Below are 27,968 nucleotides of genomic sequence, written 5' to 3' on the forward strand. Positions count from 1 at the left end.
AATGATTTTTTTAAATTAATAATGACAGTGATCAGATTGTTGTCAACACGCACAAAACACAAACAGTTTGATGTTCAAAATAAACATATTTATTGTAAGAGTTTCAAACCACATATTACACTGACAGTATATAATATCACATCCTGTAAGTCATCAAGACAGTCACCAGGTTGATATTCAGCCGGAATTTTATTTATTCCCCCCAAGTGATTCTCTAAAACAGGATAAATGTCTTTAAACAACATTTTTAAATATTAAAAAAAAAAAAGCATAAAGGCTTTGCCATTCAGTGGCTCCTTCAACTAGTGGGAGGAATCCAGATTCGTGGGCCATTCTGATTGGTCGGTACACTGCAAGTGGAAACGCAGAAATCGCACCCGTGCCCTGCTGTGGAAATCAGCAGGTATCCTCCAGGTCCACATTTTCTGCACCTGGGACACAAGGCATGGCTTTCACTGATTTCACACACAAAACCCATTTTACTATCACATTAGCAACGCAGCAGGAAGGAGAAAACACAAGCTTTCATTCTGGCCTTCTCATACCTGTCAATTAACAGCAACATTAAGAATCATTTGTATTAAACAGGACATTTAATATCATCTACCATAAGCCGCAGCTGCATACAAGCCGCATCCGCTCTATTTAAAAAAAAAAAAAAAAAGATATGCAAGCCGCAGATATTTATGTTGTTAGATTAGATATTTACTACATGTACAGAACGATTTTGAACTGTAAATGATGTACCTGTTTGTACCTAAATCAGGGGTCGGCAACCCACGGCTCTAGAGCCGCATGCGGCTCTTTAGCGCCGCCCTAGTGGCTCCTGGAGCTTTTTCAAAAATGTTTGACCTTTTTTTTTGTCTTTTTTTCATCTTTTTTAAATTTTTTCTCTTTTTTTCCTTCTTTTTTTCCTTTTTTTTCTCCTTTTTAATCCCGACATTTCGACTTTTTTCTCAACATTTCAACTTTTTTCTCGAGATTGTACTTCAACATTAATCTCGACATTTCGACTTTTTCCTCAGCATTTCAACTTTTTTCTCGAAATTTTGACTTTTTTCTCGTCATTTCACCTTTCCCCATTTGCCTTCATTCCAAGGCTTATACAAGACTTTTGATTTTTTGCGGCTCCAGACATATTTGTTTTTTGTTTTTGGTCCAATATGGCTCTTTCAACATTTTGGGTTGCCGACCCCTGACCTAAATAGATCTTTCCTAACACGGCAGCAACTTTGCTGATTAAAACGGGACAGAACCAAGAGAAAATAACCGGTATTTATTTATCTATTTATCTGTTTGAAATCTGCTTCTACCTACTTCTATCTGCTAAAGAAGTAGTAGCATATTCTTCTTTGCATTTATTTTGTCTTAGATTTGATTCTAATTCCGGTTAGAGCTGCCCGAGCGGTGGAAGAAAAATCCACAGAATAGCTGCACCTTTGTATAAGCCGCATGGTTCAAAACCTATGAAAAAAGTAGTGGCTTATAGTCCAGAAAATACGGTAATCTCGTCTTCATTTTGAAGCTGACTGGCCCCTGTCCTTTAAACCCAACACCATTAACTTTGTGTCTTGTACTGTAATTAGATGGATAGTACAGGCGCCATGCCATATCTGCAAACATACCAATAATCCTAACTAGCCAATGGCATGGTAAAAATTATTACTATAAAGACAGACCATCTAGTCAATACAATGATAACCTTAAGACTGTCAACATCCAGCCAAAGCAGACAATCTCCTCTGACGTGGAAGTACAACAGATAAAATTAGCTCTCCTTAATATCAGATCACTAAATAACAAAACTTTCTTAGTAAATGATCTGATTAAAGAAAATAACTTAGATTGCATCTGTTTAGTTGAAACATGGCTCAATAACGACACAGCTACAGCAATAATGATAGAGACTTGTCCACCAGACTACAGCTTTCACCAACTACCCAGGAAAAACAGAAGAGGAGGAGGGGTTGCAGCTGTTTTCTCCTCAAAACTTATGTTTAGAATCACAGAACTAGGTGATTTCACGTCAATGGAATATCTTGCTATTGAGCTCAAAACTAAATCAACAGTTTTGGTCATAATATATCGCCCACCTAGACACTCACCAATATTTATACAGGAGTTATCTGAGCTGATCTCATTATGTGTTACCACATATGATAAGGTAATCCTAAATGGAGACCTGAACATCCATTTTAACAAGAAAACAGACTCCAAAACTATAGAACTTATGAATCTATTAGATAGCTTTAATCTAACACAACACGTAACAAATCCAACTCACCGGCATGGTAATACATTAGATTTAGTGATAACAACTAGGCTAAACATCAATAATGTCTCAATTACAGAATTGCCTCTCTCTGACCATCACTGTATATTTTTCAACGCGGAGATAACCTCAACTAAAATGAAAAAAGAAGTCATAGTCCACAAGAGGCTTCTAGATGACAAAGCTGAATCAAAGTTCTCTGATCTTATCAGTCTATATGAGCCACACAGTCATGATAGCTCTCTAAATGCAATGGTAGAAAATCTCAATGATGCACTGTCATCTGCATTAAATTCTGTTGCACCGCTAAAAGCCAAAAAGAAGTTGGCGACCAGAACCTCTCCATGGCTGAACTATAATGGTGTCACCATGGAAAAAAGGAAATGTAGGGCAGCTGAGAGGAAATATAGAAAAACAAAAACCACGATCCACTATGATATCTATAAAGATGCTTTAACTACCTACAACAAAACCATCCGCTTAGCAAGGAAGGATTACTTTTCTAAAATTATCACAGAAAATTCTGGAAATTCCAGAGTTCTCTTCTCTACCATCGATCAACTGCTCAACACTGCCCCCACGCCTCCACAGTCTTCAACAATCAAATGTGAAGAACTTGCACAGTTTTTTAACAGCAAAATAACCTCCATCAGATCCAGCATTACTTATGATGGAAATAAAGTTGATTCCGGCAAACCGTGCAATGCAAACATGGGAAGGTTCACATGTATCACATTAGATGAGCTCTGCAAAACTGTCTCTGAATGTAACTCCTCTACCTCAGACATTGATCCTGTTCCTACAGCATTCCTTAAGCGAGTGTTTAATAGTGTTTCAAGCCCTGTTCTAAACATCATAAACACATCCCTTAAGACTGGTATTTTCCCAGATGCCTTTAAAACAGCAGTTGTAAAACCCTTGTTAAAAAAACCTAACTTGGATAGTGAGGTACTGGCAAACTATAGACCGATTTCCAACCTTCCCTTCATTAGTAAGGTACTTGAAAAGATAGTTTTAACTCAAATAAATTCTTTTCTAGAAGAAAACAACATCCTAGAGGAATTTCAATCAGGGTTCAGAAAATATCACAGCACTGAAACCGCTCTCACTAAAATTATCAGCGACCTCAGACTGAACTCTGATGAGAATAAGGTCTCCATCCTTGTCCTGCTAGATCTCAGTGCAGCATTCGATACAATTGATCATGATATTTTAATCAATCGTCTTGAAAAGCTTGTTGGTCTCTCGGACATTGTGCTGAACTGGTTCAAAACGTACATCAGAGGGAGGAAATTCTATGTTAGACTAGGAGATCATATGTCTGAGAAATATGACAACTACTATGGAGTTGCACAAGGAAGTTGCCTAGGTCCATTACTTTTTTCTCTTTACATGTTACCTCTGGGTGATATTATCAGAGAACACAATGTAGGTTTCCATAGTTATGCGGATGATACACAACTGTACATATCCGCAGAACCAAATGATACAGCAGGTACAAACTCCATTACTAACTGCCTATCAGCAATACATAAATGGATGAGTAATAACTTCCTGAAACTAAATGAGAACAAAACTGAAATTCTAATTATCGGCCCCAAAACAAAAAGAGAAACATTAATTAAAAACCTAGGTGGGTTCACTCCTTGGATTAAATCCGAGGTCACAAGTCTTGGTGTTATTATAGACTCAGAATTGAATTTCAACTCCCATATAAACAAGGTGAGCAAAACTTCCTTCTTTCATCTCAGGAACATAGCAAAGGTAAGACCTTTTATAAATCAAAATGATGCTGAGAAGCTAATTCACGCTTTCATATCTAGCCGGTTAGACTACTGTAATGCACTTTTCACAGGTCTCCATAAGAAAACCACAGGGAGACTTCAGCTCATCCAAAACTCTGCAGCTCGACTATTAACAAAAACTAAAAAGAGAGAGCACATTAGTCCCGTCTTGGCTACCCTGCACTGGCTCCCTGTACCATTTAGAATTGACTTTAAGGTCCTGCTCCTTACATACAAAGCCCTAAATGGACAAGGACCAAGCTACATCTCCAACCTTCTAAAAAAGTACGTTCCAAAAAGAACCCTGCGGTCGTCAGCTGCTGGGTTATTAGAAGCTCCCAGAAACAGTCAGAAGCAGATCGGTGATGCAGCGTTTGTCAACTACGCCCCAAAATTATGGAACACACTCCCCAAAAACATCAGGGAAGCCGAGTCGGTAGATATTTTCAAAAGACAACTTAAAACCTATCTCTTTACTCAAGCATTTAAACAGAAGATAACCGCGCCTTAGCTGCCACGTTCCTTTTATCTACCGTATATATCATTGATTTTTACTGTCTGCATTACTTTTATACTTTTAAATGTTTTTATATGATCATTTTTATCTTGTACTCTTATTTGTTGATATTTTTATCTTTTTATTTTCATATGCCTACGACTCATGCAGCATTTTTACCTTTTTATATTCATATATTAAATTTTTATATTCCTTTTTATATTATCCTATCTTAGTAGTTGTTCTGTGGAGGAATTTGGAACTGAATTTTGTGAGGGTTATGTTTCATATCACTGCACTTAAATATTTGTGTTTTTTGTTTTATTTGCTGTTGTTGTTTATTTGTACTGTTACTGTAAAGCACCTTGAGCTGCGACTTTCGTCTGAAAGGTGCTATATAAATAAAGTTTATTATTATTATTATTGTAAAATGGGTCTAGTTCCTTTTTCATTCGCAGCCATTTCCACCGGTACAGAATGCACCGGACCAATCGCAACAGGGCATTGCTTTACATGGGGACTCATGCAAGAGGTCCAAGTAATGTAATGTAATGTAATGTAATGTAATGTAATGTAATGTAATGTAATGCAATTGAAAACAACGAGGATGGCTGCAGGATTGGAACTGTCATCTGGATATTTCAGATAAACAATGACGTTACCAAACATTTCTGGTGAATCTTTTGAAATTAGTCACTGAGAAAAAAATCAGAATGTAAAAAGGATTTGTAATGAAGTTTCAGTGAAGTGTGGGAAGAGATTTAGTTGAATGACACAGCGGGGCTGGTCAAAGATTAGTGTGAGGTGTTACGAACCTTCAGGACCCGGACCAGGCGGGCTGTACCGGTACTGTTCAGTGACTGAACCTGCGGAGGACAAACAGAACCAGGAAGAGAGAAAGAACAAGCCTTCAAGCACCTGATCTCAGAGAACAAACCACAGCAGACCTTCAAGCAGTAACCTTAGGGCCAGTCCCAATCTCCCCCTAGTCCTACTTTTCATCCCTACCCCTAAATCTTGCACGTTCCCGTGAGGGTAGTGGTGTCCCAATTCCTCTTTGCATCTAGGGGGAGTGCTGAAAACGAGGGCTAGTGTGTATGAATCTAGCCCTTCACAGCGAGGGATTTCAGATACTGACTTCGCGACCGAGGGCCTGAGAAAATTTCCCAGAATGCTTTACGTCATCATTTGCGGACTGAATCAAACAAAAAAACATGGCGGACATTTCTAATTTTTAGTGAATAAAATCAATATTTTGAGTTAGTTTCTGCATAAAAATGCATTTTGATTACATTTCTAGCGAGAAATATATATTTTACTTTCATAATATTCACTCAGTGGATGTACATAATCACTCACTTGCCCGTTGTTGTGAAGATCTCGCCAGAATAAAGGCTGATTTATGGTTCCACGTTACACCAACGCAGAGCCTACGGCGTAGGTTATGCGGCAACGCGCGCCGTACGCCGTACCCTACGCCGTACCCTACGCCGTACCCTACGCTCTGCGTCGATTTAACGTGGAACCATAAATCAGCTCCCGACCCGGCGGCTCTTCTCATCCCGAAAACATCGGAGCAAATTTCTTAACAGGCGTTATTTGGATAAACTGAGCCCAGGTTGGGGATCTTAACGGTTACTTTTACGCCTGAAAAAATATTAAAACTTAATAAAGTGGCATATTGCGCTACAGCTGAAATTAAAACAGCTTTTATCTCTGGGCTTCCTGATATGGTGTGACGTATGTGCAAACATAACTACGCAGTCGCTTACGTACCCCAATGTAAACCACGCAGTGACGTAGCAAGTGGTGTCCCAATCCCTAGGGAACATTACAAGGCCCTACTCATTTTTAGGGCTAGTGGTAGAAAGTAGGGGGTGTATTGGGATTGGCCCTTAAGCAAGCTCATCCTTCCTCCGAAGCCCGGGTCCCTAAACAGATACAGCGCCAGGTCCTGAGCCCCAGACTGATTGAACTTTCTTCCCTTTTCTTTACTTTTTTAAAAGCCCTAATTCGAGTGCTGCTTTGTAAAATTTATATAAGACTGCATTTATGCTCGTAAACTGGTTCGGCCCCCAGCTTCAGACTCCACTCAAACTTTTTAGATTGGTTTCCTATTTATTTGAGTGTTTTGCAGATGGTTTTTATTCAAGCTCGTTTAAAAAAGCCTCTTGACATATGATGGGTTTCTGCAAAGGTTAACACTATCCAAGAGAGCTTTTGATTCATCAAACTTTTGAAGAGAATATGTTCATGAAACAAAGCAACTGATTTTGCTAACTTTTTGTAAATTTTTAATCAAAATGTTAAAAAATAATAGTTCATGTGGGCTAAAAATGTTTACATGACTTATGCAGGGAAGGCACAGCTACGTGGCATCAAGCCATCGTGGTTTCAACAGTTTAGTTACTTGTAAACTAATTTTCAGACCAGTTTGAGGTTTGTGTTGCACTGATTCGTGGTCTGGTTAAATACAAGTGATTCTGGCGGCGGTTTTTCTGCATGGAGTTTGCATGTTCTCCCGCGCTTGCGTGGGTTGTTTCTGGGTACCCTGGTTTTCTCCCATGGTTGAAAAACATCTGTGTTTGGTTAACTGGTGACTGTAAATTGCCTGTAGCAGCAAGTTCAAGTGTGTTTTTGGTTGTCTGGCCCCTGCAGGGTGTAACCCTGCCTTTAACCCGACTGACTGACCCGACTGTGACCCCGAGTAGGAGGAAAGAGATAGACATAATGGATGGATGGCTTAGGTACGGAAGTGTATTGCATTCACTTGAGAAAAAAAAAAAAGCTCTGTTTTTTGAATTAACGAGATAACATTTTAATTAAAATAAATCTGCTCTGTTTTTCTGAATTAACCAGATACCTCACAACATGCAAGAAGCTGTCATTCCCTTGAGAGCTGGGTTTCATGGAAGCAAACATGTTACTGTCCAGTTTAATCCAGTTTTATTCTGCTTTTGGTTTGAAACATTGGGAGATACTCTTGTCTTTAAGTTTTATAGATGGTATTGTTATTAGTTTGTGGACTTTGCGCCTCAGGCACCTCAGGACTTTGCGGTTGTTCAGACGAAGATTTATTTTTTCATTGAAACTTTTCTTGGAATTCTGAGATAATTATCTTGTTAATTCAGAAAAACGGAGCAGATTTTTTTTAATTAAAATTTTATCTCGTTAATTCAGAAAAACAGAGCAGATTTTTTTAAATTAAAATTTTATCTCGTTAATTCAGAAAAACAGCGCAGATTTTTTAAAATTAAAATTCTATCTCGTTAATTCAGAAAAACAGAGCAGATTTTTTTTTAATTAAAATTTTATCTCGTTAATTCAGAAAAACAGAGCAGATTTTTTTTCTCAAGTGAATGCAATACGCTTCCGTACTTAGGCTGGTTTTACACTTCTTTATTTAGAAAGCGATTGTTTAGACTAGTTTTACGGCAGTGGCAAAGATGACATAAGACGGCTATTTGTGATCACAGGTTAGACAGCTTTTAAAAGTTGAACAGCAGGTGATTTCTCTTAAGTCATTAGGAAGACTTTTCCAACCCCAACAGTCTCCTCTGGTGGTTAACTGAGCTCTGCTGCCCCTGCGTTCTCTCTGCTTTACAAAGTCACACGTTTTTATTCACCATTGGAACAGGTTCAAAATCAGCGTTGTCTTACTGTGGAGGAGTTTCAGACTAGTTCTAGATGAGCTCTTCTCATTATGTGAACAAATGTAAAACTTACCAGCCGTGTGTGTGTGGTCTGTCCCAGCTGGGTGACCTGCAAACAAACCTGTGTGTTAAAAGAAACACCGCTGGCAGGACAGGACATCATTTGTACCACAGAAGGAGTGACGCCTGCTCACTAAACCAGAATGGTTCCTCTTTGGTAATAAAACAAACTTACTAGAGTCGAATGGAGTTCCTGTTGGATCTGCTGTGACTAAAGAGAAAAAAACAGCGCAGATTGATAGCTGGACATCTAATCTGATCTGGATCTATAGTTATGGTGCAGATGGAGGTTTGAGGTCGACCTCACCTGTCTCCGTCCCTGTGGAGTCTGCTGGTACGGTAACCAGGTCTGTGTGGGAGGAAACATCCGACACTGAAGAAATGAACAAAAACAACACAGTGAGTCACACGGAGACGTCCAGACGCGTGTGTGTCCAACAGGCGTACACAGTACTCCAGTTGTAAAAATAAATCAGGGGGGATGGTGGATTTGATCATATGGGGACAGATAATTTGTGCTGATTACAAATAATATAATATATTACAAATAATAGCAGTGACCAAAACAGCTGCAGAAATACTGCAGGAATGACATAGCAGCAGTTAAATGCAGCCTTCTGTAAGCTTTAAATATCCACTGGGCTTACATCAAATACATCAAAACACAACAATAAAAAACACTTTTCTGAACTTATCAATATGACTCTGTCCTTCACAGGATAAGTAACATGGATCACTGCAAAAACTCACAATCTTAACAAGAATATTTGTCTTATTTCTAGTTAAAATGTCTCATTTTAGTAAAAAAAAATCTCATTAGACTTAAAACAACAACAACTAAAAACAACAACTTTCACCTGTTTCAAGTAGATTTTCACTTGAAATAAGTAGAAAAGATTTTTTGCTTGTAATGAGAAGATAAATCTTGTCCCACTGGCAGATTTTTCTACTTATTTCAAGTGAAAATTTACTTGAAACAGGTGAAAATTGTCAAATAAGTTATTTTTCTGGTGATGACTCTAAATGTTGAAATAGCAGTAAAACCACATTCATTGATGAAATGACATAAGGGATGGAAAGGAGGGATGATTTGGACCGTTTTAATTTCATCTTCCCCCCTCAACTCCAGTACTGGGCGTACAGGCAGAGGGCGTGTGACAGATTCACCTGGGCTCAGCGTGTGGGTGACACCGGCCACAGAGTCCGTGCCAAGAACGATGGGAGACGACTCTATAACGCATCACCATGGGAGAGAATAACAACAAGTCAGCACTAACTGTGTTGTATTTATTAAATACTTATTGTAAAAGCAGCAAGTCCTACCTGTGACATCATGGCCAAGTTGAACGTCCAAAGCTGATTCCAATCAGAGCACAGAGTTAGTTTCATCAGTGGGATGCATTATTTATTAGACCACATTTATACAGGACTGTCTCAGAAAATTAGAATATTGTGATAAAGTTCTTTATTTTCTGTAATGCAATTAAAAAACTAAAATGTCATACATTCTGGATTCATTACAAATCAACTGAAATATTGCAAGCCTTTTATTATTTTAATATTGCTGATTATGGCTTACAGTTTAAGATTAAGATTCCCAGAATATTCAAATTTTTTTAGATAGGATATTTGAGTTTTCTTAAGCTGTAAGCCATGATCAGCAATATTAAAATAATAAAAGGCTTGTAATATTTCAGTTGATTTGTAATGAATCCAGAATGGATGACATTTTTGCATTACAGAAAATAAAGGACTTTATCACAATATTCAAATTTTCGGAGACAGTCCTGTATATTTAAGTAATCTACTGGTCCAGCTCACCTGTGTGGTCAATGTGAAGACTGGTCACTGACTTTGGGCCACCTGGTGACATCATCATCATCATCATCATCATCATCATCATCATCATCATCATCATCATTGTTACATTTCTTTTTACTAAGTTATTTCTACACTAATTTGATATAAGATCCTGAGTTCATGTTGAGTTTGTTTGGATTGCACATTTCATGTACAAGGCAGCTCAAAGTCCTTTTCATAAACAATACAGCAAAATGCAAAGGTACATTTGATATAGAGTTTAAACAAGAAATATGATTAAAAAGTAAAAACTAATAGTCTATAGGATGGATAAATGCACAAAATCAAATTTCCAAAACAGTGTGGGGATGCAGTTGTTTGCTGAGCAGCAGCTGATTGAAAGCAGCGAGGGTTTCAGCAGAGCTGGGGTTTCTGGGAGGTTGTTGCACATGTGAGCAGCTGCGGCTCCATGTTTAGTTCTGACTCTGGGAATTGAAAATAGACCTTACCCTGATGACCTGATGACTCTGGCTGCTCCGCAATCAACCAGAAGGTCCCAAATGTATTTTGGCTCTCAACCATGCAACGCTTCACAAACTAACAGCAGTATTTTGAAATCAGGGACTCGTCGTGGATTATATGAGATGACCCAGGGCTTGAATAAAGTTCTGCAACCTGCGGCCGCTTCACTGTGGTTCTTCTCAAAAATACATCTGCATCTTTTATAATGTGTTGTTGCCGCTTGCAGGCAGTTTCAGAAATACATGCAACAATCTGAGAGTGGACTGAGAGCCAACTCAACTTTCTTTTGTTTAAAGGGCAGAACTTCTATGGAACGACTGTCTGCTCAGGTCATCTGTGTTTCTTCATTCCTTAATGGTTTTGGCACTTGATGCTTCAGTTTGTGTAAAAAACTCCAAATCAAAAGAAAAAAAGCATGGACTCCACTGTTGTAGGCTACCTGTGATTTCAGTCTGCAGGCTCTGCAGATCATGGAAGGAAGCCAGTCTGTCCGTCACGGCTGCAGAAAAGTGTCAAAAACATGTCATTGTGTTGAATCATATCCGGTGGGCAATACAGTGGTAACTGTAATCCAATACACTGAAAATCTGCTGATGATGAGATGATCAGAGCTCAGCAGGTGCCATGTGCCCATCATGCAGATAAAAGGTTCATGGTTTTCCTCTACATGTCAAGAGCCGCTCCCAGGCACTTGTACGACACGATTGTGCTAATGATAGGCTAATGAAACCGTTGCTTGAAATTTCCTTCAACCTATACAGATCTATACAAAATATGTCTACACATTTGAACAAAATTTGGGGAACGCGCATTTGCAGGAGTCGAGTTTTCCAGGACATTTTGGACAGCACATTTCCAACAAAACTACCCCATGTCTCATTCACCTGTATGCGAGGCCGGTTTTAGGGGGGCAGGGGTGAGCTGTGCCCACCCAAACGTGCGTCCTGCCCACCCAATCAAGGTTATGGGGATCCATTTTTTTATCATTTTATTTTTTTATAAATATAAAAAAATATCACAGAATATCTGTACCGTTTCTGATTGGGTGGGCACTGCGCATCATTTTTAGACACAACAATGAACGCATACCGCAAAAGTTGTGTCTCGGCGGAGGGACCCGACGTCCCAGAAAAATGAGCACAACAGAGAAGTTTAGAACAGCAGACAGAGCACACACTGAAGCTGATTTATGGTTCCGCGTTACACCAACGCAGAATGGTGCGCGCCGCCGCGTACCCTACGCCGTACCCTACGGCGTAGCCGTGCCTCCAGAGCCTGCAGGGCACCGCAGCCACCGCCACCCGCACCGGTGCTCCGCACCGGCGCACCGGCGCTCCGCTACTGGGGGTCTGCCACGGACCCCCAGTATGGGGCAGACCCCCAGTAACCTGCGCCGCAGAATCGCACTTTGGCTTTCTTTTTTTATCCTTTTTAGCAGGGCGAGCCGTTACATCCGACGTGACCGCCCGACCGCGAGCCGGCGGTGAAGCCGGGAGCGGCGGGGGTCCTCCGATGTCAGACCGTGGTTGCCAGTCGGTCTGGAGGAGTGGGGGGGGGGGGGGGGGGGGGGGTTACACTGGGACACTCTGAGCCGAGGAGGAGCCATGGGAAGTGGACACGGGGGCTAGAAGCAGAGAGACTGACGAGTGCGCGCCGTTTCTATAATACATCCATGGTGCGCGCATGGGACAGAGGGGGGTCGTGGGCGGGACTTAAAATGAAGGCATCTGATTGGTTCTTTCCCCCCTGCCAATCCTCTGGTCCTCTGACCAATCCGTGCCATTCGGAGCGCAAAAAACAGAGTAAAAATGAACTAAATGTAGAAAAAGAAGTGAGCTTTTACCTCCATTGAAGCCTGTCAGTAGAGTCTGTCGACCATTTCCTGGATAATTCAAATACAAAGTATGATTCCACGAATATTAAAAAAAAACATCAAAGAATAAAAGAGGAACAATTTTTTTTACCATTTGTATCAGGTGAATCTGCACCATCTGTCAGGGAAAATAATGTTAATATAAAACATGATATTTAGCAGAAAACATACAGGACTGTCTCAGAAAATTAGAATATTGTGATAAAGTTCTTTATTTTCTGTAATGCAATTAAAAAAACAAAAATGTCATACATTCTGGATTCATTACAAATCAACTGAAATATTGCAAGCCTTTTATTATTTTAATATTGCTGATCATGGCTTACAGTTTAAGAAAAATTAGTATTAATTATTAATATTATTATATTCTGAGAATCTTAATCTTAAACTGTAAGCCATAATCAGCAATATTAAAATAATAAAAGGCTTGCAATATTTCAGTTGATTTGTAATGAATCCAGAATGTATGACATTTTAGTTTTTTTTAATTGCATTACAGAAAATAAAGAACTTTATCACAATATTCAAATTTTCTGAGACAGTCATGTAGACAGAGTGTGATGTGAAGATTTGGTAACGTGAAGAGTCTCCTGAGCAGATGTATCCCTGGAGCATTTACCTGCAGGTCTGACTGTAAGGCTTATCTTAATATTGTACTAATTGTTTGTTTCCTGTTTTTAATTGCATGTAAAGCACTTTGTGACTTGTTTTTGAAAAGCGCTTTATAAATAAAGGTATTATTAAAGTTGACCATACCTGTCAGCTCTCTGTGAGCGGCCGGGTCAGGTGAGGATGAAGCTGCTGCATTACATAAAGAAAAAACAATATTCTTGCTCATATTTGATAAATAGTTGCAGATAAAAGTCAATAAAGTTCCTGGTGAAACACCGTCCAACACAAACCTGCAGAGTGGGAGGGACCTGAAATAGAGCCGGACGGTGATTGATCGGGTCCCGAACTCAGTGACGCTCTGTCAGGTCCTGACTGATCAATGCTGATGGCAAAGTGATGGACAGAATCTTCCATACCAGAAGACAGGAAACATTCATGGAGGCAAGAGAAGAGGCATTAAGACAACCCACTAAAATTAGTTGTTAATCCACTTTTCAACCTTTTCTTTATTTGAAGTTGATGGAACATTGCGGGTCCATACCTGCAGGCGGGTCCAGAATGTTCTGTACTGCAGACGGAGCTGCTGTCACATCTGAGCTGATGGCTGAAACCAGAACACCAGACCCATCAGTAGTGTCACCACTCTGTAATATAGCTATCAGTCTGGAAAAGGGTTCAGGTGATTCAGATGAAAAACATCCTATTTCTAACTTACTCTAAAAACTGAGTGAAGATGGTGATGTGGGAGAAGTTATACCTGTGGAGTCCAGGTGAGGGGGAGGGGTCTCCTGACCTATCAGGTACAAAAAAAGACAGAGTACTACCTTTAAAAGTTCTTCAAGGATACGAGTCTCTTATGTTTAAGGTTACTGATCACATCTGATTACACCTGCACTCATCAAAGAGCCGTTTTAAACCTCTGAGATCAAACCTGGGATGTTGACATGACTGTCTGCTCCAAAAGGATCAACCAAACCACCGTCTGAAAACACAGCAATAATTAAACAAATATCATCTTCAGTTCTCACCTTTCACCGAGAGATATGAGTTCTCTACGGAGTAAAATAGTCATTTTTCTGTAATGCAGTTACAGTTGCCAGATTTCTTAAAGCCCAACAAATATTGAAGGTGTTACATCAATTTCTTTTTTATGAGTTATTTTGTTTTGAATTTGGTTGAACTCTTTGTATAGAGCACTTGGTTTAATTTGATAAAAAGGAAAGTAAACTAAAACTCATCACAGAAACGTACTTATTAGGCCGAGAAGATAATCGTGACTGGACGGATCGATGATTTCTGAGGAGCAGAAGAAGATATAAAAGTGAACCAACATCAACTGTTCCCTGTGTCAAAAGTACACAGTGTCAAACGAGTAGCCATCTGCCTGACAGCTAAAACTTGGCTAAAATTAGATAATCCAGGAGGAAAATGGTCCAAAATCCTGAAAATCCACAAATAAATGGCTGAAAAAGAAAAGAATCAAGATGCTGGAATGAGCCACTCAAAATCCAGATAGTAATGTGATGGAGATGCTGTGGTTGCTACCGCATCACCAGACACCCGTCTTACACTTAAAGAGATCCTGAACGCTACTGGTGATCCATTTTGTGTTTTAAATAACAAAAGTGTTAAGGTTCAGTGGAGGGGGGGAGTTTGTCAATGTGTCAAAGATGCCAGGCCACACACGGCCAAAGTTCCGGGGGCCGACCTCGGGACCGAGCAGAGCAGCGAGAGTGTTCCGGGGGCCGTCCTCGAGGCCGGGCAGACCGGCGAGAGAGTTCTGGAGGACGCCGACGGGGCCGGGCCAACCGGAGAGTCATTTTGGGGGGCCAACCCCGGAACCAGACTCGGGACCAGGCACACCGGCCAGAGGGCCGTTCTCGAGGCTGGGCAGATCCATCCAGGGTCGCCTCAGGAAGAGGAACAGAGATGGGCGGGACCGCCTCAGGAACAGAGACTGGCGGCGGGACCGCCTCAGGAACAGAGGCTGGCGGCGGGACCGCCTCAGGAACAGAGGCTGGCGGCGGGACCGCTTCAGGAACAGAGACTGGCGGCGGGACAGCCTCATGAACAGAAGCAGACAGCATGCGGGGAGCCGGAACAGGGGCAGACAGGATGCGGGGAGCCGGAACAGGAGCAGACAGGATGCGGGGAGCCGGAACAGGGGCATACAGGATGCGGGGAGCCGGTGTCGGGGGGCAGAGGATCCTCGGAGCTGCCTGAGTGGGGGCCCGGGTCCATGGCGCTTGCTGCGGGGGTACCCGGGTCCTCGGAGCTGGCTGGGGGGCGACCCGGGTCCTCGGAGCTGGCTGGGGGGCGACCCGGGTCCTCGGAGCTGGCTGGGGGGCGACCTGGGTCCTCGGAGCTGGCTGGGGGGGTACCCGGGTCCGAGGCGCTGGCTGCGGGGGTACCCGGGTCCGAGGCGCTGGCTGGGGGGCGACCCGGGTCCTCGGAGCTGGCTGGGGGGGGGGGGGACATGGGTCCTCGGAGCTGGCTGAGGGGGTCCGGGACCATCACCGGAGCAGGGGCTGATGCGTCCGGGACCACCACCGGAACACTGGAACATGGGAAGGTGCGTCCGGGACCACCACTGGAACATGGGAAGGTGCGTCCGGGACCACCACTGGAACATGGGAAGGTGTGTCCGGGACCACCGCTGGAACAGGGACGGGTGCAGGAGCTGGAGCTGGAACAAGCTGGGGCTGGCGCTTATGCCGTTGTCGTTGCCTCCCCTGAGCCTGCAGGCTCCTGGGCCCACCCAGAGCCAGGCGTGTTCCCCAAAAGGGGTCCCGATACTCCTCCTCCTCGGCCCAGCGCATGTTCTCGGCCGATTCCCAGGGAGCAGGAACAGGCTGGGGCTGAGGCCGACGCCGTCGTCGTTGCCTCCCCTGAGCCTGCAGGCTCCTGGGCCCACCCAGAGCCTGGCATGTCCCCAAAAAGGGGTCCCCATACTCCCCCTCCTCGGCCCAGCGCAAAAACTCCAGCAGCGTGAGGCGCTCTCCCGCTGGGTCCATCTGGTCGGTCCGTTCTGTTACAAGGTGTGGTTGTTGAGGACCCAAACGCAGGAGAGCAGGAGGCAGGAGTTGCAAAAACCAGGATTTATTGAACAAAAACCTAACTAAAAGCGCTGCAGAGCAGGGTTAACAAAAACATGGGAGCAAAAACCAAAAACCTGACAGGAGACATGGAGGAAGGAAAACAGTACGGACCGACAGGGAACAAAGGAATGACAAGACCAAATAAACACAGGGGATAACGAGACACGACGAGACACAGGTGCAGACACAATCAGGGCAAATGGGAAACAGGAGGGACAGAACTGAAACTCAAAAACTGGGGGGAAGTGTCAAACCCTGACAGTTCAACCTGTGTCTTAGAACATGCTCTGATTACTGACCCGTATAATCCAGGTGTGAAACTCCACCCCCGAATGATCCCAAAACATCTGTAGAAGAGACGGGAAAGACAGGTGAGCCAAATCTCACCACCAAATGTGCAATATGTATATTTGTTCACATACAAAGGCATAGCGGTACTTCAATCAATTCAAGGTGTTGTTCAACGGCCAGATATCCATAGTTACTGTTGTTTGTGGGGCAGTGTGAACGTGACATCACATGAATCACTCCCATCAAAAAGGTATCCCATAAACTACTTATTTTTAGTCACATTTAAATCGAACCACATGGCAGAAGCATAACCATGTAATTGCAGCTGTAATTCCAACAATTCATGACAGTAAAGTGGAAAAGTGTAAGGACGGTGGAAAATGTTCAGTAGGGCAGAATGTTCCCCAGTTCCGGTGACCGAGGGGCCAGGCCGCTGCCCTGCATGTCTTAGATGTTCTCCTGCTCTTACACAAACTTTTGCAGACCTTGTCAATAGAGCTAAGTCAACCACATGTATGTTAGACCCCATCCCGACTCGACTATTCAAAAATGTTTTTTCTCTTATTGGTGCGACAATACTGGACTGTTTAAACCAGGGGTGTCAAACTCATTTCACATCGTGGGCCACATCCGGCCTCGGTAGATGTCAAGTGGGCCGGACCATTAAAATTATACCATACATGCTATATTATAGCATGTATGGAAGTCGCACTCAAAATATCATGTCTTTCCTTTGTTTTGGTGTATAAAAGCGCAAAAACATTAGGAAAATGTTGAAATTCAATGAACATTCCTTTTACAAAACATTTCATGGAGCACCTCATATTTCCTTAAACAAATGTGCAATTTACTTTTATCATTCACATATATGCATTGCAACTTATCCCACTGATTGTGCAAAGGCACAAAACTTTAACAATTAATTGGTATTGAAATATATAGTAATGCACTCTAAGATTAAATGAGATTTATAAAGAAGCAGATGGCGCATTGATACCGCTGTTGTCTTCTACTGTGATCAAAACAGTTCTCCCCCTAGCGCATAATACATGAATTGCATCTTATTAAAAATTTGAATTCCATGTCTTTTATGCATTTTTTCACTTTTAAATTATTAGCCTGATCAAACCTCCTTGGGGGCCGGTTCCGGCCCGCGGGCCGTATGTTTGACACCCCTGGTTTAAACCATATGTTAATCAGGTTTGTAAAATAGCATTTTTCCATCTCCGTAATATTGCAAAGATTAGGAAAATCCTCTCGCAGAGTGATGCAGAGAAACTAGTTCATGCGTTTGTATCTTTAGACTAGATTACTGTAATGTGTTATTAGCAGGATGTCCAAGTAATTTGCTGAATAGGCTCCAGCTGATCCAAAATGCAGCAGCCCGAGTGCTGACAGGAATCAGAAGGAGAGACCACGTCTCTCCAGTGTTAGCGTCGCTCCATTGGCTACCTGTAAAATTCAGAATCCAATTTAAAATTGTATTACTTGCATATAAAGCCCAAAACGGCTTAGCTCCGCATTATTTGCAAGACCTGATAGTGCCATATGTTCCTGGCAGAGCTCTCTGTTCTTGGAGTGCAGGTTTACTCGTAGTTCCTAGAGTATCCAAATGTAGATTTGGAGGGCGGGCGTTCTGCTATCAGGCACCATCACTATGGAACCAACTTCCAATCTGGGTTAAGGAGGCTGACACCACCTCCACCTTTAAAACTAAACTTAAATCCTGTTTAGTAAAGCCTATAGTTAGTGTTTAGTAAACCTCTAGCTGGTGTTGGTAAATCTCTAGGTAGTGTAAACTTTAGTGTGTTAGAGTCAGTAGTCATAGTTGCAGCTATAGAACAAGACTATAATAGTTAGTCTCAAATATAGCTTGGTGGTAGATATGCTGCTATAGGCCTATGCTGCAGGGGGGACCGACATGATCCGCTGGGCGGTGCCTCTCACCCTTCTTCTCCTCTCCTCTCATAGCTATCATTTTTGTCCATCGCTCCTGTAGTTTCTTATGCTGGCCCCCCTTTTTTCTCTTTTTTCTCTTTTGTACATGTTGCAGCATCCTCTGCCGGTAGTGAAGAGCATCTCTGAATGCACAACACCGGAACCTGCAGTGTGGAAGTGAGAGGGGCAGGGTAACGGCCCGGTCAGGCGGGGAGAGATTTGTCCGTCCAGACTCCTCTCCCTGGCCCTGCCCCTTCACAACCTTTCCCCAACCCTGCACCCCAACCTGGGGCTTGCTGATTGGACCGGAGCTTTAGGAGCTGCTGCTGGCCTGCAGTCCCCACCCCCGGTCATCCCGTTGCTGCATCCACCTGCCTGCGGTCCCCACCCCCGGTCATCCCGTTGCTGCTTCCACCTGCCTGCGGTCCCCACCCCGGGTCATCCCGTTGCTGCTTCCACCTGCCTGCTGTGCTGTTGACGTCCCCGACCCCCCAGTCTGGCCTTCGGCAGTAAGGTCCCCCCTTATGATCCAGGTCCTGGTCCAGGTTTCTTCCTCCTAAAGGGGAGTTTTTCTTGCCACTGTTTGGCTTAAGGTTTTTCTCCCACTAGGGGAGTTTTTACCTGCCATTGTTTATGTAATAATTGCTCGGGGGTTTATGTTCATGTTCTGGGTCTCTGGAAAGCGTCTGGAGACAGCTTTTGTTGTATTAGACGCTATATAAATAAAATTGAATTGAATTGTAGGTGATCCATTTATGTGAATCAGGCATATTACAGCTAGGAAACATCTAAACATGCGAGGCAGCAACACTGGCCCAAATAATCACTGCATAAGTTTTGAACTTTTATTTTAAAATAAAGGTATTTTGCACTGTGTCTCATTCATTACTGTTAGAGTAAAACCTGATTAGATCGGTAAACACACGGGTAAATGTCAAGACAAGTAAATAGCGGTCAGCAGTCCCGCCCACAACTCCTTACCTGTCTGGCTGTCTGCTTCAGCTCCTCCTCCTCCCCCTCCTCCTCCTCCTCCTCCTCCTCCTCCTCCTCCTCCTCCTCCTCCTCCTCCTCCTCCTCCTCCTCCTCCTCCTCCATTCAACAGCTTCTGTCCATTCCCTGCACAAGCAATAATCAATAATCAGCTGTATAGATTTCTATCCATAACGCGTCACAGTGATCTGATCCATCCCAGCGCACTATAGATGAAAGGCAGGGTCAACACTATTTCTGTTTTAGTTATTATTTCTTTGGATGATATATCAGCATGTTTTTTAATAGTTTTTTTCTAATAGTTTCACTTGAAGATCTTAAAGTGTATGACACAACTATTCCTTTATTGTTTTTTTTGTTTTTTTTAGAAACATCATGAAATCATCTTATTTCCCTTCCAGGATTAAAAAAGTATTATGTATTAATTTAAATCATGAATTAATCCTAAATTAATTTCCCTTGAAGGATTAATAAAGTGTTTAAGAATTGGTCTCAAATTGATTGGAATAACATAAAAAAACATGTTCAGCTTTTTACTGATGTATTGATCAGCATATCTCCACATTCATTTATAAAGGTATTCACCATTGGACTCTGAGTCGACTCCATCAGAACCTGTAGACACAAACAATGACATTAGATCTAAAAACATCTTCCCTGGGAACAAAGTTAGTTGAAATATTCAGCCATTCACAGAGGGAATCTCCCCGATAAACTAAATGATTGATTGATAAGTGTAACACCACACAGGAACTAAAGCTTCTTGAGTTACTGGGTGGATATAATTCTTGACAAAGGTCTTGACAAAGATACCACATGGTGATCTGTTGTATTTTACTAGCCTTCGATTTTAGTTGGTTTTGAATGGCCGGGACTTTTTACAGGTTCTTATCAATATTCAAAAAGGGCCTCCCACCTTTTCGTGTTAACCTTTTCAGAACGTTGGACAATCATGGATCACAAAACTACAATTGTAGGGTCTTGTTAGATTCTACGTCACAGTATTTGCTACCAATTTGAAGGGAACAATCTCTTATGCAACCAGCAAAGTGATATGAAAATGTTGCTCTCTCTTAGATTTTAGATCTATCAAACCAATAAGAGGATGTTTTACTGCATCTTCAGGATCAATGCACCAATCAGCTGCTACATCCATATATTTTACCATTCATTTCTGTATGAGATGCTGCTGGTGGGTGTTCAGCTCCTAACAAAACAAAGAAACATGTTTCATTCAAATCAACATTGTATCCACACGTATCTAAATATTTGTGGCATTTAAGGGGACATTTCATTATACAGACATCTATTTATACTGCACATCAACAGCTGTTTACCTGGATGAGCATGACCTGCAGAGATAGCAGGAAGCTCAACTGATACAGAACCTGCAGATCCTGCAGAACCTGAGGAGAACAGGAAGGGAGTATTGATCGTCTCTCCAGACGGTTGTCTTATGATCTCTCCATGCCAAATGAATTAAATATAATACGTGCTGTTAATTAGAAATTGATTTATCTGAGTAAAGCCCAAAGCATTTAACCAATATACTATAACTCTAACAGAATGGGACCTAATAATAGTGATTTGTGATAAATATGAGTTGCACTGGTTGATGTTTACCTGATGAGCTGCCTGGACTGCCAGCTGGTGAAAAAAGAAGTAAAAAGTAAAAACGAGTTATTCTTTCATTTAGCAAGAGGTTTTATCATTTAGAAACCAAAATCTTGTTCACTTCTGCATGAACTCAGTAACTGACGATGGCTGATAGTTACATTTTAAAGTGAATGATTTCAGTCACTAAAGGTTTATACAGCCTATTTATGGAAGCCGACACACAACCCACTCTTCTGAAAGAACAACAAAAAAGGTTTTTCTTGGTGTGTGCTTTTTCTTAAGGATACCCAATACACAATACACTATATTAATACATCATATGTTAATAATGCAGACTAGATATCAAAACATTGCAAAGAAATATGTATCTTACATTTAACAGAGAAAAAGATCTAAAAATCTTTGAATATTTGTTCACCTGGAGAGCTTCCCGTCATTCCATCTTGTGGTCCCCTCCCTTCTGAATGTCCACTGGAGGCTGATCATTAACACAAATGATTCAAGATTACAGATATGCAGGTGAATTATATCCACCCAGTAACTGTTTTTGTTTTACATCTGAAATGATGGCATTTATGACTTTACTACTCTAGTTATATTAAGTGGAGCAGGATTAATGATAGTCAGCACCCCTTCTTTGACATTCTAGGATTTTATTTTTAAAAAAGCTTTGAGGTGAGTTTGGGCTTGTTCTCCTTATCTAGTATCATCTTGGTAAAGGGGAAGTGAGAACACGTGTCCAACCCAAACCCTCTGATAATTGTGAATGTAGCTCTGTCAGACATATCAAAAGGTCTTTTCTTTTCCTTTTCCTTTTTTTTTAAACCAGGATTTGGATTTAAGACCTTGTCTTCCATTTCAGATCATTTTTCAGCAGGTGGCGCTGTGGCCCTAACCCTGACCCCGTCTACAATGTGAGCCATTTATCTATATGGAATACAGGATGTGGACCAGACCGAAACAAGATAATCCTCGTCAGAAAACCAGCCGCTTAATCTGGATCCTGTCAGGCGTCTGGAACCTGATGGAACCTGATGCCTGACAGGAACAACTGAACCTTTGACGACGGAAACACCTGATCGGCAGTACTGGAGTTAAGGGGGGATGAGGGGGGATGAGGGGGGGTGGCATCCCCCCCTGAAATAAAAACGGTCCAAATCATCCCCCCCTGAAATAAAAACGGTCCAAATCATCCCCCCCTGAAATAAAAACGGTCCAAATCATCCCCCCCTGAAATAAAAACGGTCCAAATCATCCCCCCCTGAAATAAAAATGGTCCAAATCATCCCCCCTGTAAAACTGACATCCCTCCTTTCCATCCCTTATGTCATTTCATCAATGAATGTGGTTTTACTGCTATTTCAACATTTAGAGTCATCACCAGAAAAATAACACCAGAAAAATAACTTATTTGACAATTTTCACTTGTTTCGAAGTCAATTTTCACTTGAAATAAGTAGAAAAATCTGCCAGTGAGACAAGATTTATCTTCTTATTACAAGCAAAAAACTCTTGTTCCACTGGCAGATTTTTCTACTTATTTTAAGTGAAAATCTACTTGAAACAGGTGAAAATTGTTGTTTTTTCCAGTGATTAGTCTTGTTTTAAGTGTAATGAGATTTTTTTACTTAAATGAGACATTTTAACTAGAAATAAGACAAATATTCTTGTTAAGATTGTGAGTTTTTGCAGTGATCCATGTTACTTATCCTGTGAAGGACAGAGTCATATTGATAAGTTCAGAAAAGTGTTTTTTATTGTTGTGTTTTGATGTATTTGATGTAAGCCCAGTGGATATTTAAAGCTTACAGAAGGCTGCATTTAACTGCTGCTATGTCATTCCTGCAGTATTTCTGCAGGTGTTTTGGTCACTGCTATTATTTGTAATATATTATATTATTTGTAATCAGCACAAATTATCTGTCCCCATATGATAAAATCCACCATCCCCACTGATTTTATTTTACAACTCCAGTACTGCTGATCGGGGACGACTCACCTGAACCTCCGGCTGCCGTGGCCGATGTGATGGTGAACTCTGGGCCAGGAGCTCCTGGGGGGAGGAGGAGGAGGAGGAGGAGGAAGAGGAAGAGGAGGAGGAGGAGGAGGAGGAGGAGGAGGAGGAGGAGGAGGAGGAGGAGGAAGAGGAAGAGGAAGAGGAGGAGGAGGAAGAAAGGAGAGGATGGGGAGGAGGAGGAGGAGGAGGAGGAGGAGGAGGAAAGGATGGGGGAGGAGGAGGAGGAGGAGGAGGAGGAGGAGGAGGAGGAGGAAAGGAGAGGATGGGGGAGGAGGAGGAGGAGGAGGAGGAGGAGGAGGAGGAGGAGGAGGAGAAGGAGGAGGAGGAGGAAAGGATGGGGGAGGAGGAGGAGGAGGAGGAGGAGGAGGAGGAGTAAGAGGAGGAGGAAAGGAGAGGATGGGGGAGGAGGAGGAGGAGGAGGAGGAGGAGGAGGAGGAGGAAGAGGAGGAGGAGGAGGAGGAGGAGGAGGAGGAGGAGGAGGAGGAGGAGGAGGAGGAGGAGGAGGAGGAGGAGGAGGAGGAGGAAAGGGGAGGACAGAGGATCAGGTGTTTGGCATAAATAATCAGTTTCCCGATACTGAAGAAAACAAAGTTTATGAAAATCATGAAGTAGAAATATCATTAAAATCTGACAATAAAAAAGAAAATGACTTTTTCTGAAAGACTGAAATTAAAATAATTTATGAAATGATAATCTTGTCTCTAAGCCATTGAGGTGCAGTGGTTTACCATAAATGGTTAGATTTCTCTTATTTGATCAATTACATAATGTTTGTTGTTTTATTACATTTAACAAACAGAAAGGCCCATGAGCTTTTATCACCTCATATTAATTTTTCTAAACTATTTCAGAGGCGTGTTTTCAGTTTGAATTTCTTTCTATTTATGCAGGTTTAGATGGTAAAGTTAAAGGTGACCAAGTGTTTTATCGTCTCACCCTTAATCTTATCCTGACTCTTGGAGTCATCATCATCTGAAAAGGAGAAAGAAAAACAACCATTTATATCTCTAATTAAAAATGTTTTAATGACACTTTTTATGTTTATTTTTAAACACTATTTTATGCTGTCACTGTTGAGTACTTTTTAAGACCGCCTTTAGCAACATCCCCACCCTTTATGTCTCTTTGACCTTTGATAAGGAAAACAAGACTGCATTAAAAATCACTGCATCCTAGTGATTTAAACTTTGATTTCCTGCTTCTTCTTTTGCTACATATATCCATACACATAGATGCATCTGTAAATGCTAAATTCTGTGTCACACTGAGTGAGAGTTACTATCATTCTTTTTTATTTTCAACTTCATTTACTTTTTAAATATTATTATGTTATGAAACTATCCACTGCCTCTTTTTCAGTAAAAAACAATTAATGGAATTATCAGTTTGATTAGACTTGGGTTTATTTTCTACGTGGTTTCCACATGTACATCTGCAGAGCTCCAAACCAACCACTATTGGATTATAATTATTATAATTATAGGTATTATAATTTATGCTGAACACTGACATTGGACGGACTGGACAGTGAACCAAATAAAATAATGTTTTTCTCTCAACTCCATGTTGTTGCACTGCCATAAGAAGCAAAGCATGATTATTTTGGAAATGTTAAACTAAAGACAAAGAATGAAAACAAAGCGGGCATTATGATTGTAGAAAGGAGATTGTATTGTACCAAACCTGACTGCTTGAACGTTTCTTTTTAAATCTGATGTTGAAGGTCAAAGAGAGATGGAGATTTGTAAACATGTAGACGATGAAAAATTGATATTTGGAAAGAGAGGCCTCCATAATAAAATAATTACAGATGTTGTTGATAGATGAGCTTATCATATTATTAACATTCGGTTTACTCTATACAGGACTGTCTCAGAAAATTAGAATATTGTGATAAAGTTATTTATTTTCTGAAATGCAATTAAAAAAACAAAAATGTCATACATTCTGGATTCATTACAAATCAACTGAAATATTGCAAGCCTTTTATTGTTTTAATATTGCTGATTATGGCTTAAAGTTTAAGATTAAGATTCCCAGAATATTCTAATTTTTTGAGATAGGATATTTGAGTTTTCTTAAGCTGTAAGATCAGCAATATTAAAATAATAAAAGGCTTCCAATATTTCAGTTGATTTGTAATGAATCCAGAATGTATGACATTTTTGTTTTTGTAATTGCATTACAGAAAATCACAATATTCTAATTTTCTAATTGTCCTGTATGTATGATATGGCATTCGGAATGATGTATGTTAGGTTTTGATTAACCAAAAACAAAACAAACTCTCCAACTAGGAGAACCTACTTGGTCTGTTTTCCTTTTGTAAAAATGACAGAGCAGACATGTTTGGCATATGGTTGTAAAAGAACAAATCAGATTGTAATTAAAGTTCATGTCTTAAACAAAGATGTTAAACTGTGTCCGAAGAACATTCAGGAGGCCTGACAAATCCACCAAAGATACTACAGGGGAATGGTTCTGAAGTGCATCCTCCAGTCCGTCATGTGCATAACGTCTGCGGTTAAGGAATGTTAAGGAATTAGTATTAATTCAAAATGAACACCAACCCATTTTATGACGTAAACTAAGACTAGTCAACAAGAGGCAGGGATGGGCAGGTCATAGCAGTGACATCCATCCATCCATCCATCCATCCATCCATCCATCCATCCATCCATCCATCCATCCATCCATCCATCCATCCATCCATCCATCCATCCATCCATCCATCCATCCATCCATCCATCCATCCATCCATCCATCCATCCAACCATCCATCCATCCATCCATCCATCCATCCATCCAACCATCCATCCAACCATCCATCCATCCATCCATCCATCCATCCATCCATCCATCCATCCATCCATCCATCCATCCATCCATCCATCCATCCATCCATCCATCCATCCATCCATCCATCCATCCATCCATCCATCCATCCATCCATCTACATCCACTTATTCCTATTTAGTATGACAGGAATCTGCAGAAGTCTGTCCCAGCTCTACTGGGGTGAAGGCAGAATGTCCTCTCAAGATTCTGTCAGCTACTAATTAAGTTGTTGCACAGCAATAAACCTATATGCATATAAATGTTATGTTTTACCCCCTGGTGAAAATTAGCCAAAACTAATTATGGACTGTAATCTCTTGCATCAAGTGCATCTCACTTTATAGTGCTATTTCACACATGATGTAAAAAACGATGAAAGTACCAAAGGGATAATCTATATATAGAATAATCTAGTGCACTTTAGCTCTGGTATGGATCTGCATGATCAATAACACACCCGACATCTGTCACTGTCTTTCTGTACTTCACTGTCTGTGATCTTAGTCTTCTCTGGTGGAATCTGACTCAGGTCCCAATACATTTAGTTAGCTCAGACTTTGGAAAGGGCTGGTTAAAGAACATTCACCCTCACATTCACCCTCACACACTGATACGCACAAGAAACTTACATCTGCTGCAACATCAAATTCTTTTCAAAAAAGGGTCCTTGTTGTCAATCTTGCTAACCCATCATAACTATGCAGACAGTTGTAAAAGTGGAAATCACGACAGTGCCGACTGAGAAGCTCAAAAAAGTAGTGATGTAAGAGAATAAAAGAGACTCAGCAAGAGACCAAACAAGAGTAAATATTGAAAAGTGTCATGGATCTGCTGAGCTGAATATTGCAAAAGCTCCTTTGTGCTGCTTTAAATGATTGATAACTTGTTCTGAACTAGATGAAAAACATTTAAAAATAACTTTAAAGTGAAAGAATTTGTTTTATTTTTCAACTATGACAAAGTGACTTTTAATTTTAAGAGTCAAAAATATTTAAACAAGAAGATGCATCTTGAAAATAAAGACCGGTGTGTGTCACACACGCAGGCCTACCGTCCTCCTCCTCAGACAACTCTTCCTCCACCTCCTCTGTCGCCTCAGATTCCACCTCATGCTCCGTCTCTGGAAAACAACAGGTCCTATTATCTCCACAACTCAAATAAGACAAATCAAAAAAAGTAAATGAACGAAATGAAATTTGTTTTTACCTTCCACAGGAGCCGTAGACACTGTTGTCAGAAAAATGACCAGAGACACTATCAGCAGGCTCCTGTTGTTACAGAATAGATTTACAAAGTGATCATTAGTGATCAATAATGACTGAATCAACAGTATTCAGTCATTTTATATTATAAAATATGATTAAATATCAATTAGAAACTGGAAATGAATCATGATCAACACCTGGCATTAAAAAATTGTCAAATTTCCTAACAAAATGCCAGTAAAATCAAGATTAAATCAATATTCACATAATTTTGAATAAAATAAAATGAAATAAAGTTAAATACAATAAAATAAAAAATAAAATAAAAAGTTTCAGTAGTGTGATATATTACTGCACTTGTCCTGATTGTTACAGTTATGTTTCAGTAATTTAATTCATGGGGTAAAAAACAAAAAAAAAATAAATGTTCTAATTCACAGGTACCAATGAAACAGTAGTGAAGTTAGTCTTTGCAAAATAGTTATTGCAAAGAAAAAAACCCATTCAATAATGTTTTATCAATAATCAAAGCCAGTATTTTGCAGAATAGACAGGAGTTACACTTTTTGTGTTATATTATCTTATAAATAATAATCAATTGTATTAGAAGGAGAATCAGCTTCATAAAGACCAAGACTATAATCAATCAGCAGCATGAATACTAGCAGCATCAATGATTGGCATTATAAAGATCAAATCTATAAATACAAAGACCAATATTAGTAGTAATCATAACTTTAAAGAACAATATCAATATTTATCTTTGTGAAGAACAAAAATAGCATTAACTTGCTTCTGTAAAGACTAGTAGTGTCTGAGTGATGTTAGCAGTATGATAAGTGGTACTCACGGTGGCAGCATGCTGCTGTCTGACAGTTTTTGTGTTGAACTAAAGAGATGCA

The 27,968-nt window shown here is 40.9% G+C and overlaps 1 protein-coding gene across 2 annotated transcripts; it reads right to left on the reverse strand.

Moving 5' to 3' along the window:
* Nucleotides 1–132: 132 nt before the first annotated feature.
* si:ch211-80h18.1 (uncharacterized protein LOC555593 homolog) lies at nucleotides 133–27,968 on the reverse strand. 2 transcript variants are annotated; one of them, XM_061741746.1, is made up of 28 exons: nucleotides 27,917–27,968; nucleotides 27,068–27,129; nucleotides 26,913–26,981; nucleotides 23,960–23,995; nucleotides 23,006–23,059; nucleotides 21,425–21,484; nucleotides 21,013–21,036; nucleotides 20,727–20,795; nucleotides 20,555–20,596; nucleotides 19,975–20,004; nucleotides 16,470–16,517; nucleotides 14,324–14,368; nucleotides 14,004–14,054; nucleotides 13,830–13,865; nucleotides 13,614–13,676; nucleotides 13,363–13,479; nucleotides 13,217–13,261; nucleotides 12,552–12,578; nucleotides 12,431–12,469; nucleotides 11,027–11,086; nucleotides 10,087–10,128; nucleotides 9,589–9,621; nucleotides 9,433–9,495; nucleotides 8,573–8,638; nucleotides 8,441–8,476; nucleotides 8,279–8,314; nucleotides 5,368–5,418; nucleotides 133–431 (listed from the first exon to the last, which is right to left on the reverse strand). In XM_061741746.1, exons 1-28 carry the CDS (start codon nucleotides 27,925–27,927, stop codon nucleotides 397–399), a joined length of 1,350 nt encoding a protein of 449 aa, XP_061597730.1. In that variant the 5' UTR covers nucleotides 27,928–27,968; the 3' UTR covers nucleotides 133–396. The 2 variants fall into 2 exon arrangements, with proteins under 2 accessions (XP_061597730.1, XP_061597731.1); XM_061741747.1 differs by lacking the exon at nucleotides 23,960–23,995 and having other exon boundaries at nucleotides 27,917–27,960.

Source organism: Cololabis saira, chromosome 15, assembly GCF_033807715.1.
Source record: "Cololabis saira isolate AMF1-May2022 chromosome 15, fColSai1.1, whole genome shotgun sequence".
Taxonomy (NCBI): Eukaryota; Metazoa; Chordata; class Actinopteri; order Beloniformes; family Belonidae; genus Cololabis; species Cololabis saira.

Bases quoted from the DNA above. Each gene is read 5' to 3' on its own strand.
- si:ch211-80h18.1 (XM_061741746.1), bottom strand. The intron at 8,639-9,432 runs GTGAATCTGTCA...TCATTTCTTCAG, and splicing joins CACCCACACGCTGAGCCCAG to TGTCGGATGTTTCCTCCCAC. The intron at 8,477-8,572 runs GTGAGGTCGACC...TTTTCTCTTTAG, and splicing joins CTCCACAGGGACGGAGACAG to TCACAGCAGATCCAACAGGA.